We start from the raw sequence: 16,994 nt of genomic DNA on the forward strand, positions 1-16,994 counted from the left end.
TGATTCTTGAACTCATGACTCGTATGAATCGGTTCTTTTTAGTGAATCCAAACAGAGCGACGATTATAACATTTAAGATAATTCATAAATCTTACCCTTAAAATATAAGTCTGTCATTGAAGTGAATTGCATTGTTTGTGATTCTTCTGAAGAAGACTTCATTAATTTGTTTTTAAAGCTTTCTTTAGATTGTTTGACTACTCAAAAAAGAATACAGGGAAAATGTGCATAATACGTTTGTTTCCTGCTCGCTAAATTTCACATCCATTAGCAAAAGTTTGCTGGTTCTAAGTTGATTCCGACAAGTATCCAAAGTAAAGTTCTGTCAATCTTAAAACTATGTGTTTCTGTATTGTGTCTTTGTAAGGCGTTCATTTATTTGTTTTCCTTTTGGTTGGTTTGTATTTGTTGTGAATGTATGTCTATAATTGTAAAAAAGAAAAGAGAAGCCAGTGAAAATTGATTCCTGAACTAATGACTCTTTTGAATCGGTTCTTTTTATGTGAATCCAAACATAGCGTTACCGTGAAGATTCGTTTCTGAACTAATGACTCTTTTGAAGCGGTTCTTTTTAAGTGAATCCAAACATATAGCTCTACAGTGAAGATTCGTTTCTGAACTGACTCTTTTGAATGGTTCTTTTTAAGTGAATCCAAACATATAGCGCTAACATGAGGATTCGTTTCTGAACGAATCACTCTTGTGAACCGGTTCTTTTAATGGGTCCAAAACATGCGGGAAATTAACAACAGTCAACATGGAGACATAAAAATGGTAATATTGAATTATGAATATGCATTACACTCAATGCATTTTCACTTTCATTTCTAACCTTCACTGAGTTGCCTTTTCATATTTTAGAGTCAAGGGGGGAAAAAGTGATTATGCCTGTCTGTAACAAAAGATGGACATCCTGAAAGTCACATAAACAAATTCTGTTAGTGGTAAATATAGATTAGGCTTACAGAGAGCCAAATAAACATCGGAAACGCTGCATTTCCTTAGCAGTTGATTTATTCAAACAATGCCAAAAACAGTCTCACAGAGACCACTTTGAATTACACATTAGGCAATAAATATACCAAACAAGATGTTTACCAACATATTGATACAAAAACAACGACACTTCAATAGTGCAATATAAACCAATTATTAAAAGTTGGGATTCTTGCATTGTGGTTATTAGACAGTTGTTCAGGGGACTTTGAGGCCCGGCGACCGGATGAATTGTGCAAATCCATTTTAACACGGATCAGTCTCACAAGGGATCTCCATTTTAGGGAAAGCATGCATGCATTCGCGCAAGAAATTCCCAGGAAATCTGCAGTCCATCCATGTTTACTCCATCAGCATTTGCAGTTAAATTGAGGTGCAGCAATCCCATGATGCATTGCAAGTCAGTCCCAGCCCTGAGCGAGAGGTTCTTAGCACCATCCAATGCCCCAGATCCCCAATATAGCGCCCCCTTTAGGACTGGAGAGCGCCCCCACACTATAAAGTGCAATCGAACTGCTAAACGTCTCATCTCTTGAACATATTGCAACATTTGAACACACATACACACACACACACACACAAAATCATGCATTTTTTGGACCATGTTATTTTCATCAAGTATCGCTATATGTCTCGTTATGTGTCCTGAATGGAATCGCTCCATTTGGGTTTGCGCAAACATGCATGCTTGGCTATAGCCACAAATCAGACGTTTAACAATACCACATCCATCTTCTTCTTCTTCTTCTTCTTCTTCTTCTTCTTCTTCTTCTTCTTCTACAATACAATCTTTTTTTTTTTTTTTAATTTTTTTTAAATTTGGAATACGAAAAGACCTACATGTCGTCTACTTCGTCTCCTTTTTAGAGTATTAAAAGACAAAAGAAATGTTACAAAAACTTGTTAAATACCTGATCTGAACATTTCTTGTGCATAGACTATACATACAATAATACGAAGGGCTGGCTAGCTAGCTTAGCTCTTTTTTTTTTACCGTTAAACCAAAACCAGTAATATCGCAACCCCTTATACAACAATATTCGTCTTTTTTTTTTTTTTTTTTTAATGGTCGTAAATGGTCAATTGAAGACGCTGCTATGATTTTGGGTTGGCTAGCTAGCTTAGCTCTTTTTTATCGTTAAAATGAAACCAGGAATATCACAAGCCCTTATACAACAAAGGAGGAAGAATGAAACCGAAAGAAGACCAAGATAAAGCAAGCCATCAAAAATACGTAACTTGGGACAAAAGAAAATGGATGAAGGTTATTTGCGACATCTTTTGATGGTCAAACAAAGGTGTTTCAATAAGTAAGAGTTGGCTAGCTAGCATAGCTATTTTTATCGTTGAACCCAAACCAGTAATATCGCAAAATCTTATGACAAAATTATTTGCGACTATTTTTGGTGATCGTAAAAGTGGTACAAAGGAGTAAGCGTTGTTTAGCTAGCTTAAGTTTTTTTTTAACCATTAAACCGAAAACCAGTAATAGCGCAACCCTTGTACGAAAAAAAACTTAAAAGAGGAAGGAGGAAACCGAAAGACTGATGAACAAGACAGTCATCAAAAATACGCAAGTTAGGAAGAAAATCAAAATGAGTTCTTCGCAAATGTTTTTTTTGATTGTTGTAAAAGGTCAATGCGATGAGTAATAGCCAACGAAATGATTTCCCACAGAAGTAATTAGTTTTTGTTGTCCTTTGTGAGTCCTCCGAGACAAACCGGTTGTCTTTGGTTGGTTCTGGTCGAGTTGCTGCAGAGCAAACACGAACCGAACGGCTGCGAGGGAAGACATGCCCGGGTTTCGTCAACACCAGCATCTCGTAAGCACTTGCCCTTTGGTGGTTTTCTTGGCACAGAGAAGAAGTTCAGTTCGAGAGTTCGGGAGCTGGCGCATATGCAAACAAAGGTCCTTCCCAGCATTCCCTGCAGCGGCCGGTGGCTCTTTAAAAACAGTTTTTTTGGTGGTTCTTTCCAAAGTCCTGATGGATGAGATCTCTTACGTTTCTTTGTACCTGAACGAACAACAAAAATGCATTATTTCCTGATGCTGCTTTGGGGTTCACACATGCACAAATCTCAATGTAACAAGACACCATTTACCCGCTTTGCAAGGTGTATTCGGGAAGCGCTCCAAGAGACGTCAGCTGCTCTTCTAAGGCCACGATACGAAGGCCGATATAGCCAGACGACAACAAAAGCAGAAACACCCTAAACAAGACAAAAACACGTCAAAATGATCTCGGCGTACAGTTAGCATCAGGGCGTCTCATCACAACAATAGCATTCCCTTACAGCTGCAAGATGAGACTCGTCTGCCTGGAGACTACTAATATTTTGACAACTAGTCACGCTGAACTTAATCTAGCAACTGAGTTTATAGTAGTCACTAATACTATGGATTTAGCAATATAGAGATTTAAGTCTGTTCTGGCAGGACTGGTAATACTTGATTATTAATGTAACAGAAGTATATATTCGGCTCCTGTAAGAAACAAAGCTAGGCAACCACTTATTTTTTAAGGGCTCCACAGAATAAACGCGTTTTATTTACATTCTCCAACACTAGCCTTTCAGCCGTCCTCTAGTGTTTATGTTATGCGTTCGCGTGTTTAATCCAGCCTGTAGATTTCCTGGGAACTGGTGCTCTTGGGAACTAATGGTTTCTTGCAGCTCGAGGATTGTTTATGACACAGAGTCTGTGCCAATGTCATGGAGCATAATGTCAGCAGCGCTTGGCCTCCTCCTCCAAGAATCCTATAAATATTGTCTGGCGTCTTCAGTGTTGCCGAAGGGCTTTTTCTGCACAATTGGGATACTTTAACATCATTGCGGCTGGTTGTTTCTATTTAGCATCTGCAATGTGAATCTTACTGTGGGAACCAAACCAAAAAACTGGTATTTTACCAGTATTTCACCCCACGAAAAGCCATTGAGTTAGTTTTGAGAAGCAATTGGGCAGTTTATTATTTGTGTGTGTGTGAAAACCTGGCTACCCAGTTTGCCTTCTTTAGTAACATGCAATTATATACGAGGTGTTGATTTCATCTCTAGCTCTTTCTATTCTCTTATGTAGACAACAGGTTCAGTAAAAGTATTAAGCTATTTTTCGGGTGTGGATGCTAACGTTACTTGTAATCATTCTGATTATACCCATGTGTGTATTTGAAATACTTTTTCTAAAGTTTTGAATATTTCTCTTGAACATTGCCCCTTAATTGCTATTTTTGGTCTCCCATCGGATTTAAATATATGTGTTCACAAGGTATGTTAACGTTCTGGCCTTTGTCTCATTTTAAATCTCCCAGTTTTTCATGGTTCGACGATTTATAGTCTTTCCTATACACTGAAAACATTTGCTTTAAGAGGTTCCACCGACAAATTCCTCTACCTGACACCATTATTTTTATTTTTCTGATATTTATTTGTAATTTTTCTGTGTACTCTCTTGTTATTTTTTTCCGTTTTATTTAATTCCGTATAATTGCCCATTTTTATTGTTACTTCTAGTATATATTTGTATAACATTTATAATTTAGTAAATACTTAATACATATAGATATTTTCCTAAAAATATTTGTTTTTAGTAAATACATTCGTTTTTTTTAACTAAATATTTTGATAAACTTCATAACTATGTCTAGTAAACATTTTTATAAATATTCTATAAATATATTTTGCTAATATTTAAAATTTTACATGATATTTTTATTAACTATTTGTGTTTGTTTGTGTTTATTGTAATAGTAATATTATATTAGATATAATACTAAATGCTAAAATACTAAATATTATTACTACATAGGTTATAATCATTTATAATAATATTTTTAAAATTATTTTTAGTAAACATTTCATAAATTACTTTTAGGAAAATACTTTATACAAATATATAAATACTTGTGTAGTAATATTTGTGTAGCACAAATATTTTACATTTTAGATGGTATTGTTAGTAACTATTTATGTTAATATTTTTTTGTAACAGTAATATTATATTAGATTCTAAATGCTAAAATACAAAAAAAATTACCACATAATTTATGAATAAATATTTTTTATTATTTAATTTTTTTTAAATTGTTTTTGTAAACATTTCATAAAATACTTTATAAAATGTATAAATATTTTAAAATATTTGTGTAGCACTTTTTGTAAATATTTTACATTTTAGATGGTATTGTTAGTTACTGTCTATAATTTATAATATTATATTAGATATAATACTAAATGCTAAAATACAAAAGAAAATATTACGTAATTTATAAATATTAAATAATATATTTTTTTATTTAATATTTTTATTTAATTTTTAGTAAACATTTCATAAATGACTTTTAGGAAAATACTTTATAAAAATATATAAATATTTTAAAACATTTGTATTGCATTTTTACATTTTTGTTAAATATTTATATGTCTGTAAATATTTGCTGTGTAGCTGTATATGAAGGAGCCCATTCCAGCTGAGAGCGTGAACACTCACAGGATCAAGTAGATGAGCAGCAGGGTGTTGAGGTTGCTGATTTCTCTTTGGATGAGGAGCGATCGCGCTCGGTCCGTCACGCTCCAGACCCACGAGCTTCCTGTGCAGAGAGGAAGTAGAAACACGGTCAGCCAATCAAACGCGTCCTCACTCGGACTCCTTCAGATGTGAGAGTGTGTCGTACCGGTGTATTCCTCGCTCGAGCTCTCGTCTGGCGTCTGCGGCTGGCTCTTAATCTGGCTGTTTTCTGAAACACAGAAGCACACACGTCATCTTGTGTAAGTCCGGCAGCGGTGAGGTGTTCGAGAGCGGCGTGTACGCACCTGCAGCGAGCGGAGACGCAGACGGCTGGACGGGGGGACACAGCTCGTACGAGTCGTCCAGACTGGACTGACTGGAGCTCTGCTGGGAGAGACGCAGGTTTAGTGTCAGCACGGATCAGATCAGATCCAGACGAGCGCAGAGACTCACTTACCACCGGCTTGGCCTGATCGAAGCTGTTCTCGGCCGACGACAGGAGAGGACTGCTGTTAGCACTGCCGTCCTGTCAGGAGCAGAGCGCCACGCGTCAGGAGCGAGTCAAACACATGAACACACACTCACACACACACACTCACACACACTCACCAGCAGATGAGGACAGACGGCTCGCAGCAGCTTATAACAGCCTTCTCTGTTCCTCAGAGACACGAACAAATACTGCAGAGGACAAACACATTCATTTACAACACTGAGTCTTCTGTTCAGTTAACCAGCCTTCAGTTTACTACACACACAAGTCTTTCTCAATAGTAATACACAAAATCAGATTTCAATACAAGGAAAACTCAAAATAAAAAATAAATTAAAAAAAAAAAGGTCAAAAAAACTCAAAATATAAATAAAATCATTCTCAAAATGAAAAAAAAAATGCACATTTCAATCTAAAACTTATTTTTTTTAGGCTTTGTCTCTTATAAAAGAAAGAATTAAATGTAACATGTTGAAACATTTAGTTTTGTTTTTTTGAGTATGTTATTGCAATATTTTTTATAAAACAAATTTTATATTTATATATTTCACTAAATTACATCATTTTTTGCAATTATTAATCAGAATGTTTCATAAAATTAATATAAATATAATGATGTGTGTGTGTTAACTGGTATGTTTCACTTAAAACATAGTTTTAATTAATTAACATCAATTTGTATTAGAATTTTGTTTTTTTTATTAAATCACTAAAAATTACTGTAATACTTTTTTTAATAATTAGAATTGGTATGTTTCACAAATAAAATCTAAAATAAATTGTTAGTAATTAACATCAGTCCGTATGTCTTTAAAAAAAAATCTGACTATTAATGTATTTTATTAATTAGCATTAATCAAAATGTATTAGTAAAATTATTTTTTTTGATTGGAATAAATCACTAAAAACATTTTTTCCTTCTAATAATTAGCATTAATCGGTATGTTTCACAAAAAAAATAATAATAAGTGTATTAATTGGCATTAATCAGCATAACGTTTTTTTTTTTTTTTTCCAGAGGACAGTATGCTCAACAGTGTGTGAGGCTCGGACCTTCTCTCCGTCTGTGGTCCGCACAGAGATGGCGTTTGGGACGAGCAGCGCTGTGTTCTGCTTCTTCAGGACGGTCACACTGGAGACGGGGACGACCAGCTGAAACACACACACAGAGGGGTGTTATCCTGGGCTGAGAGGGCAGCTCTGAGCACACACACACACACACACGTGGTCTGCTCCTCACCTTGGTGTCTTTGAGCAGCACGGAGGAGAAGAAGCACAGGCTGCTGTCGCTGATGTACAGACGGCCGTGGTAAGGCACTTCCTTCTGCAGCGCACACACGTAAGCTGAAACACACACACACACACACACGTGTCACGCCGCTGCTGCCGAGTCTCACACACACACACACACACGAATGTACAGTCTCTCACCGTGCAGCAGATCCTCAGTCTCCGGGATCTCTGGGAAGAGTTTGTGGAATGTTTTGTTGTGCTTCATGAAACTCTGAGAAGAAAGACAACGAACGTTTAGAAACGTGTCAATCATGTTAGAGTTAGAGAGGAGGAATGAAACGTCTTCTTACACTTCTTGAGTTGAGACTGTCGCTTCTCTCTAAAGGACTGTCCACTTCCAGAGTCTGAGACCTGCCAACAAACACACACTTTAATACGAATTAAAAAGTAAAAATACTTTAAAAAAAAAAATTTGTATAAAAAAATACTTTTTTTGACTGTTTTTGGATTCTTTTAAAGATTTTAAAATGTATTTTAATGTAACTTAATAAAACAAAAACACTTTCAAATAAATTTAGCTTTTTTTTTTTGTAATAAAATAAAATATGTATTTTGTATAAATGTAATTTGTTTTAAAGTAAAACAAATACATTTTGTAATATTTTTCCTTTAAATGTATTAATTTCTTGCTTTACATAAAACAAAAACAGATACATTACTTCATATAAATACATGTATATTTTATTTACTATGGAGAAAATGTTTGTTTATATATTGTAATCCTATATTTAAATACAAAACAATTTAATATATTTAATAATTATTTAATATATTTATTCATAACTTAAAATAAGAAATTACTTTAATAGTAAAAAAACAAAACAACAAAAACTGATTTTAGATATTATGATGAATGATTTTAAATATTAATGATATATAAATATAATCTTTATATTTATACAGTATTTTGTTTACTATATTTTAATGAATATTTAAAATACATTTTAGAAAAAATGATTGCCAAATAAATGTTTTATTTCATAAAATATTTTAATATTTAATTAATTGGATCTACTATTTTTAAAAACATTGATAGACTAAATACATATTCACTTTTAATTTTTTCTCCTCGTTTAAATATTTGTATTCCTCTATATGAACACATCACATATTTTAGCTATTGAAGCCCATTACAAAATCAGTATAAAACAGAAACAGTGTTTTAATTATTTACCCGTTTCCTAACAGTTAACAGTGTGGTATTGACCATTAGAGTAACGTATACTCTTAATTGTACTGGTTCACCACCCCAGAGCGATGGCTCTCGTACCTGGGCGGGACCTGCCGGCTCAGGCTCTTGGTCTGCTGCTGAAGCTCCAGCTGATTCTCCTCCAAACTCATTGCTTTCCTGCTCCCCAGCTTGCCTTTCGTCCTCCCCTTCTTGGCCTTGGCAGGAATCGTCCCGGCGTCCACCGCATAGCTGCGAAAACATCCCAAAAACACCGTCAGCCTCATAACTGATGCTCACACCTCTCGACTTCACCCTTATACAGCGGCTGGGTTTACGAGGCCATGCCGACGCTCATAAAACACGGACAGATGGGCAATACACCACACTTCGCTTCTTTAATAAGGTCAATAGCAGGAATAATGGCATCATATCAAACAAACAGTGCAGCTTTACGAGTTTCTCTCAGGCGATGATTCGAGTGTAATGGTTAAACAGACTTGATATTATAAAACACACCAACGGCCCTTCACTCCGACCTCGATTACCCAACCACAGCAGTAAAAATTCATAAATAAACACTACTGACTGAAAAACAACCTTCAAACGAAACCCTGCACCAATTTTAGCTTGTAAATGATGAGTAAATTTTAAAAAGTTGGACATCGAATGCAGCCCATTGAATGAAAACCTACTCCAAGGACTCAAAGAGTGCTATTCCACCATACCTGTAGATATCATGTCCATTCCTGCGAGATAATCGTAAACTCAACGATCGGTTCATCCTCAGAAGTGTACAGAATTGGCCTCAAGCCATAACACTGGAGTCGGACCCTTGGCCAGAAGCAATAAGTACTTTAAAATAAATCTGAGTCTAGTCATTCAACGAGTCTAAGAAACACAGCTCTGGTCTACAGCCACGCTCCCGCTGCCTTCATCTGTATTCAAATTATGGGCGGGGCTAGAACAAAGCTCTGGGATGCGGCTGAACCAATGGGAGTGGCTCCCTTCCACTGTATGCAACAGAGTGGGCGGGGCTGGGGACAGAGTTAGTGTTCCAATGGGAGCAGCTGCTGGTTCCGTATGCAAATGCGAGTGGGCGGAGTCTCTGACCTCAGATGGTGTGACTGTGACTTGCTGATGTAATGGAACACCTGCACGTCAAAACATGCTGAGAAACACAGCAGCTTATGAAAAGAAGTGAAAGCGAACGAGTTTACAGTGAAAAGAGTAAAGATTTATAGAATCGAAAGTCAAATCGTCTGAATTCTTCACCTGAAAGGAACTCAAAGTAACCACAGTCTGCTTCCTCGTTCAGCCTCGAGGTTTGTGGGTAATCTGAGAGCCTTAAATGTCTGTTTTAGGTGGCTACATGCTAAGCTCAGCTACTGGAAAGCACGTGTCACCTTTCCCAGCAATCAGAGCCATTACATTTATGACTCAAGGACACAGGTGTGACTGGCTGAAATATAGGCTGAAAGACAGGGTGACATGCAATAAAAACACTCGTAGTCATATGACCAGTGTGTATCACGCTTTTATGAATATGAATTACTTTCAAATTACTAATATATATATATATATATATATATATATATATATATATATATATATATATATATATATATATATATATATAAAATAAAACATTTCTGGGTTATATAAGAAAATACAAATATTTTAAATATTGATAAAGGCCAATAATATTTAAAGTATTATAAAGAAAAATAGTTCAATTATTCCATTCTTAAAGAAAAAATATTTTTAATTATTTGAATATTTAATTTTAAAAAGCATTTTTATTCTTTATGAAAACAATATTAAACGCCAAATAAATAAAAATTTTAATACATGTACTTGTATATGTAATACATATTTTAGACATTAGCTAAGTATATAAAAAAGTACTTACAATAAGTAAATATTTATTTCAATTAACTAGGTTAAAAGTCATGCCCTGTATGCCCGCTCAGTGTGTTTATTGCATGTCTTACACTAATAACGTCCAGCTACGATGGGCGTAATGATCACGAATGACTCAAATGTCACGGAAACATTCTGAGCTCATCTGCGGGGGAAGAGATGCTTCTACGGCACGCAACAATACAAAAGAAACCATTGCGACACAAGGACCTGGCAGCCACTGAAATAACTTCTACAATTAGATGTTTAAGAGCTCAGCCAGCTTTTGTGAGGTTGGTTCGGTCTTCAAACTTTTGGATAAGGAAGCAAATCCATTTATGTGATATGCAAACACATTCAAATCAGATCCACATCTTTGGCGCCTAATAAATACTGATTAACGCTAAAAGAGACTTCCAAGATGTCTCATGTTGCTGTAAGAAGCAGGAACGCCAGGAAATAAACCAATACATCTGTTCTTAATGTGATTTGCATACAATGACAAGATGGGGAAAGGTTTTTTCTGACCTTCATGAAAACATGCTACATATGCAGAATTTAATTGCGGAAGTAAACGATTAAAAATAACTTAAAGTTCATGTGAAACCAATGAGACTTGAACTGCTTTGGGTGGATGAATTAATAAACATTACTCCATTTAATTTTCCATTAGCCTAAAACAAGCCACACGAGACATTAAAAACACACTTAATATTGCAGATCTATTTTACCACCCCTCAGATCTCATCCACACCGGCTTCACCTTTAACCACATCAATAAACCACAGCTCACACTCTCACGCTAGCAGTCCTGTTTCTCATGTCTGAGCTTGTGTATTGGGGCTAATCGCAGGATTCGGGAATCTGCCGCCACGCTGTGGGCGTTTATAGGAAACGCAATCCAGCAAAGCCATTTGGAAAAGTCACCTGTAAACGAAAGTGCTTGCCTTAAATAAATAAAATGCACTGTTCAAACACTATAATTCAATGCATTAGTATTTAAACAGTGCGTCGATCCGGTTTCGTAATGTAAGAACAATAGAAAAGGATCCTGAGATCCTGTTCAACAGTCTTGATCAAACTTCGCGACTTCTATTTACCCTAAAGATGCGCAGTGATTTAGAAACGAAGACTACAAGCATCGAACATCCCCTGCAGAATCATCTGATGATAAAACAAAGCTTGCAAAGACGCCACACAGCTCAAAACAAAAAAGATAAGCATCAAATGCTGACATGAGACGCTCCAGAAACACGCCAAACAAGGAAATGTGTCGGAGTTCAAGGCCCGCTCTCAGCGATAAACTTTTATCACGCATGCCCTTGTGCTGGGAACTAAAGTTCAGTCTTTGCAAATGAATAAACACGTTTGATTCACATTTGATTAATTTGCATGAACAAAAACAAAACCAGTCAATGTTTTGCTCTTTAAAGCGGTTTGAATTCAATCTGCTAGCTATGAAAACAACCCACCGAGCTAGCGGCCCAACGACACAGTCGCAGCTGCTCACCTTCGTATATCAGAACAAAAACGGTCTTAAACGTCTCCTACCTTCCCAAATCCTCACATGTGGCCGTTTCCACATGGTTTAGGTCCTTCTCGCCATCCATTGCCACTTCTTCTTAGAGCTAGCAACGACTTAACCACTTCTGACCAGCTGAACTAGATGCTGAGCAATGGGGTCTAAAGGTTAGCTTTACAGCTGCTCTGCTGTGGAGAAAGGGAGATAGTGAGGCACAGGGAGGGATAAAGGATCCTCCGCCGGCCCACTCCGCTCACCTCCAACCGTGCCAGCTGGAGGAATCAACAATGGCCCATTTGGACACCATTGAAGAAATGCAAACGACAGAAGACAAGACTCAAGATGTGCAAACAAAGGCCTCGCCAGTGGGCCACCTACTGTCTTTGTGGTGGGGTAGAGGGTTAAACACATGGAAAAACTGGAGAAAAAAACCCTACAAGACCAGGACTTTTCTGCAAGGAACTGATTTTGCTTTAAGTATATTGTGAAGTTTCTGCATGAACTGGAAAGTGCTTTCCTATAGCTTTGAGAGTGCCAAAAAATGGTTAGTTTGAAGTTAGATAAATACTACTAGAATTTAGACTCTTTTGATCAATTACAAACCCAAACACAAGAAAATTGAAATACATTAAAAATATCCATTTAAACCCAGTTTAAGCCTGTAAAAACACTAAGTTCTGATGTTGAAAGCATTAAAAAAAAGGGTTAGATTGAGGTTAAATTCTATAATAATAATAAAAAATGTTTTGTTTTTAAAAATCAATTATAAATCCAGACAACAGATTCAAAACAAATACACAGACAAACTGGCCAAAATCCAGTATAATCTTGTAGAAATGCTTAAATCTGACTTTGAAAGTGGCCAAAAATGGTTACTTTTACATCAAATAAAGAAATACTATTATTATTATTATTATTTACATACATTTTAATACAATACAAATCTAAAGACAAAAAATGCAAAAAACAAAACAAAAAAAAAGGTATGGAAAACTGAACAAAATCCATTTCAAGCAATGGTTACTTTTGGTTATGGTAGCTAATACAAATCAAAATCAAGCTTATGTTTAAAAAAAAAAAAAAAAACTTTCATTGGGTGAAAGTCAAAAAGATTAAAAAGATTAAATTCTGATAATATTTGTTCATTTCACTTCTAAATCCAAACACAAATGAAAAAATGACCAACTTTATGTTTGAAAAGAAAATTAAACACTAAACAGTACACAGCACAACATTACCCTAACCAATTCATCAGTAATCAAGATCTTGTATCTATTAATCTCTGAGTTACATTTTTCATCAAAACAGCTAAAAAAAAATTATAATAAATTCAAACCGGTGTTATTTTAGTATCATTGAATTATTATTGTGTGGAATTAGTTATTCACCAATTTCATGTTTTATTTCAAATTTTACTTTTCTCTTTTTAATATCTATGGACTGCACAAATTTTTATTTCACTTTTAGTTTGAGTTATTTTATGAAATTAAGTTAAACTACATGAGAAATTCTGTAGCTGATTTTTCAATATATTTTTCCCAGTTAACCTTTACTTAGATTGCCGATAACAACAATGAATCAGACAAGTCATGCTCAACACGGTATATTGTTATTGCAATTATAAAAATTTTAAGAGACCTGTGACCACCTTAAGATGAGGGCAACACCAAGTTCCAGGTCAATTACCACTGAACCGTTTCTCCATCCGAACCCTGACCTCCTTGTGCCATTATAAATCGGGATGATTCATCTCTGGCCTAATGCACACAGCACATACACAAGCATTCAAGGCTGATGTCTGACGATGGAAATGCATTAGCTCATATACGTCCAGACCTGCACTGTGAATCAGCCAAGACAGCTAAAAGATCCTTGTCCAGGCCTGAAAACATGCAGTTCTTCAATCTTAAGTTCTGCACTTATTTTTAAGTATTTTTTAGGCCATTCTGTCCTTCTGTTTAGAAACAAGACGCCATGTTCTAACAGAGAAGATTAAGTGAGGGTTTACTTGGTTTCATGAAGCAGACAAGCATAACATGATATGGAGAATATCAGGTCAGTTTTCATTACATAAGCATGAGATGTCCACGCTCTGTAAAACACAAGGGTACTAGATCACCACTGCTTGATGGATGGGAGGAACTGTCGGCTGGAACACATTCCAAGATCACCGCCAAGAAGCTGGCATGTAAATCAGAGACCAACAGGTTGAATTTTGCCAACATTGCACACCAGGAAATCAAAGATCATCTTCAAGAAAGCCTCCATATGAGTTCACCAATTGAGTAAGTCATGTATTTCCCAAATTGCTAAATGAATAGACTTGAGCAGAAGCAGTTAAACCACACATAGAGAACAGGTCATTCATCAAACAGTGATAAATAAGCTGAGTGGGTGTTTGCTGGAAAAAAAGGGAAATGAAAGTGATGTTAACCACATGAAAACTTGATCTTGAGCTATACCATTTAAATCAACAACAAACCACACCAAGTTGTCCTAAAACAAAAACCAATCTATAAAAACTACATGAAGTCCAAAGTTCAAATCCATCTCTAAAGATATACCAAAAACTGGTCTGAAGACTTGAGAGGAGTTGCAAAAGAAACTAATCCAAAAACAAAGGTCAAACTCTAAGCAAGACTCTTAAAACTTGGTGTAGCCATGAAAACAAAGTTAACGTCCACAAAGAAAGGTGTAGGACAGGGATTAGGCCTTGACATCTATCAAGCCATGATGTTGGTTCAAGAGCCAACACCAATCCATGCGGGCGAACAACAGCTTGCCACTGGTGGACGGGGGCCAAACCAATAACACAGAGGACATTTGTGCAAATCATGTGGCTTGAATGCATCAGTGTCACTTCTTCAGCCTAAACAGAAAGAGGCCTTTCTTTCCATGCACTAATAGAGTCCAAAAGTGGAAATTCCAACCAGGAATCAGATGAAACTGACATTATCTTCTTCTTTTGGCGCAGTTCTTATAGCTTAGGGGAACTCTGCTTTGGGGAAGTACGTCAAGCAAGTATTGTTTTCAGTCAAGGTGCTGAAGAATGAGGGCGCCAATATGTCAACCTGGATTTCACCAAATCATTCTGGGGACTGGAACGCTGAGACCCTTGAACGTTTGCAGGCAACGGGTTCACAAAGATGTAAGATTGCTGATGGGAACTGATGTACTAAGAGGAAGAAAGACTTTAATCTGCTAAATCTGAAAGCCACATTCACATTTACAAGGAGTGGTCCAAATGTACTCAAAAATGGGAAATGACCTTCTAAACAACCCCGACTCCATCCAAACAACGTTCCACTGAAGTAGTAGCGCCGCTCTAAAGCAGTTGTGCAAGACCGCAAGCATAACTTGTGTCTTTTACATTCCCATATCCATGGGAATGATAAGCGGTCCGGCCCCATAGTTTTCTTTACAAGGCTCGGAGAAGCCAATTCAATTCCACTGGGAAACAAAATTAGCCTAGACAGCTTGTCATGACCTAGCACACCTCCTGGAACAAGCTTTTGGGCTAAAAATAGATGTGGATAGATAACATGCCCCATGTGTGTTGGAATACCAATACAACGGAGGGTCTATGAGATCATCTGTTTATCTGGAGAAATGCTTGACCATCTAAAGCACTTACTGGGCATTGTGATGTAACGTCGACACTTTCAAACTCGGAATCTGATGACGACACATTCCAGCTCCCAATTATGTTTAGGACCTTCACTGAAGACCAAGCAATCTGGCCAAGAGAAGGGTCATTTGCATTTAAACTGCTCAAGTGAATGGAAACCTTGCACCTTGATGAGGGTTAGGAATCTGACGCATGACGGCGATGTGGATTGGTTTGTTTGTGTCACAACTGCAGATGAGGGCCGCACCATTCATGCTCCATGGGCGTGAGAACAGCTGGTGTATTAATGGACATTTTCCATCAAATGGTTGAATGGAAATTAATGTAAGTCACAAGTAACTGGCGCACTGGATGTGAATCAGGGAAATCAGCTCTAGTCTAAAACTAACCTAGTAATTCCTTTACAATGGCATGAGTGATGTGATCCAGGTACAATACTGCCTTAATGACTCTAATAATAACAACAACACACAGAGATGATATTATATTACACCGCAGGGCTGCTTTCAGGAGTTTGGAGGTTTTTAAGATGACTTGCAATGTAAATACAACAAAAACAGAACGGACAGATATGCATCATGCCATAAATTAACATACATATACAATATCATATATGCACCATGGTAATAGCATAGGCATGGCATGACCAAACACACACTGGTACTGGCAAATAAAAACAAATATTACTATCATACACATAAAAACAAAACTGTGTTGAAATAAAAATATGATACAGCAATGGAAGTTGGCATGTTACCACATTATTTTACTCTGGTGACGTGTATTTTAACATGTACCATAGTAATTCATGCTAATCCAATGCTCTACCATGGTCCCCTTCCAAAAACACAGTGGTGTTAATTCCATTGTATTTTATTTTTTTATATAAATTGTACCACAGTAACAAGAATGCAGTAAAAACCATTAATAATTGTAATAATTGTATGATGTGTAAAACTGAGTGTAATAAAGCAATTTGTTTACTATAAAGACATATGAAGTCGTAAATAAATGATCTCTAATCTATTTGAATAAGATAAATCAATCATCAGGAAGCAATAATGTCATCACACGCGTGCACGCGCACGCATAGTAGGGTGGGTTATAACTGTAAAACTCCACCAATCTGACCTATATTCCACTATATTTCACAGCTCATCACAAGCACTTATCAAAACCAACACACTGGCACCTTGTAATTATAAGAAGAACACAGCATTAACATATGTAAATGAGCTGCGTATGTGACGATCGGGTGTCGACAGCTGATAGCGGTTATTCTTCTCACCTCTCCTTCATCAAATGCTTGATTCGCGATATGGCGCTCTCGTCGATCTTTCTCAGGAAGGTCTTCAGTCTCTCCCTCTTGTTTTCCAGCATTCTTCCTCAACGCAGATCGACGCACGCCGACAAACAGACGCCGTTTAACAAGGATGCGGTGATCCGGTTCCTCTTCGGCGTCTCATGAGCGCGGCGTGATTAACGGAA

At 36.6% G+C, this 16,994-nt stretch overlaps 1 protein-coding gene across 5 annotated transcripts; it reads right to left on the reverse strand.

The window, feature by feature from the left end:
* Window positions 1–996: 996 nt before the first annotated feature.
* Window positions 997–16,994, reverse strand: si:zfos-943e10.1 (GRAM domain-containing protein 2B). Of its 5 annotated transcripts, none has more exons than XM_052589682.1 (13): window positions 16,795–16,994; window positions 8,557–8,706; window positions 7,577–7,637; window positions 7,425–7,497; window positions 7,234–7,337; window positions 7,047–7,145; window positions 6,110–6,181; window positions 5,958–6,026; window positions 5,806–5,887; window positions 5,667–5,729; window positions 5,483–5,582; window positions 3,100–3,207; window positions 997–3,011 (listed from the first exon to the last, which is right to left on the reverse strand). In XM_052589682.1, exons 1-13 carry the CDS (start codon window positions 16,884–16,886, stop codon window positions 2,996–2,998), a joined length of 1,089 nt encoding a protein of 362 aa, XP_052445642.1. In that variant the 5' UTR covers window positions 16,887–16,994; the 3' UTR covers window positions 997–2,995. The 5 variants fall into 5 exon arrangements, with proteins under 5 accessions (XP_052445642.1, XP_052445643.1, XP_052445644.1 ...); XM_052589683.1 differs by having other exon boundaries at window positions 5,806–5,884; window positions 16,795–16,993; XM_052589684.1 differs by lacking the exon at window positions 16,795–16,994 and adding an exon at window positions 11,908–12,075.

This window comes from Carassius gibelio, chromosome B22 (assembly GCF_023724105.1).
Source record: "Carassius gibelio isolate Cgi1373 ecotype wild population from Czech Republic chromosome B22, carGib1.2-hapl.c, whole genome shotgun sequence".
In the NCBI taxonomy this organism is placed as follows: Eukaryota; Metazoa; Chordata; class Actinopteri; order Cypriniformes; family Cyprinidae; genus Carassius; species Carassius gibelio.

What these genes read in the sequence shown, in the direction of transcription:
- si:zfos-943e10.1 (XM_052589682.1), bottom strand. Translation starts at nt 16,886, where the DNA reads ATGCTGGAAAACAAGAGGGAGAGACTGAAGACCTTCCTGAGAAAGATC. An exon ending in GACTGAGGATCTGCTGCACG is followed by an intron (nt 7,338 to 7,424) that starts GTGAGAGACTGT and finishes TGTGTGTTTCAG; the next exon opens with CTTACGTGTGTGCGCTGCAG. An exon ending in GGACCACAGACGGAGAGAAG is followed by an intron (nt 6,182 to 7,046) that starts GTCCGAGCCTCA and finishes TGTCCTCTGCAG; the next exon opens with TATTTGTTCGTGTCTCTGAG.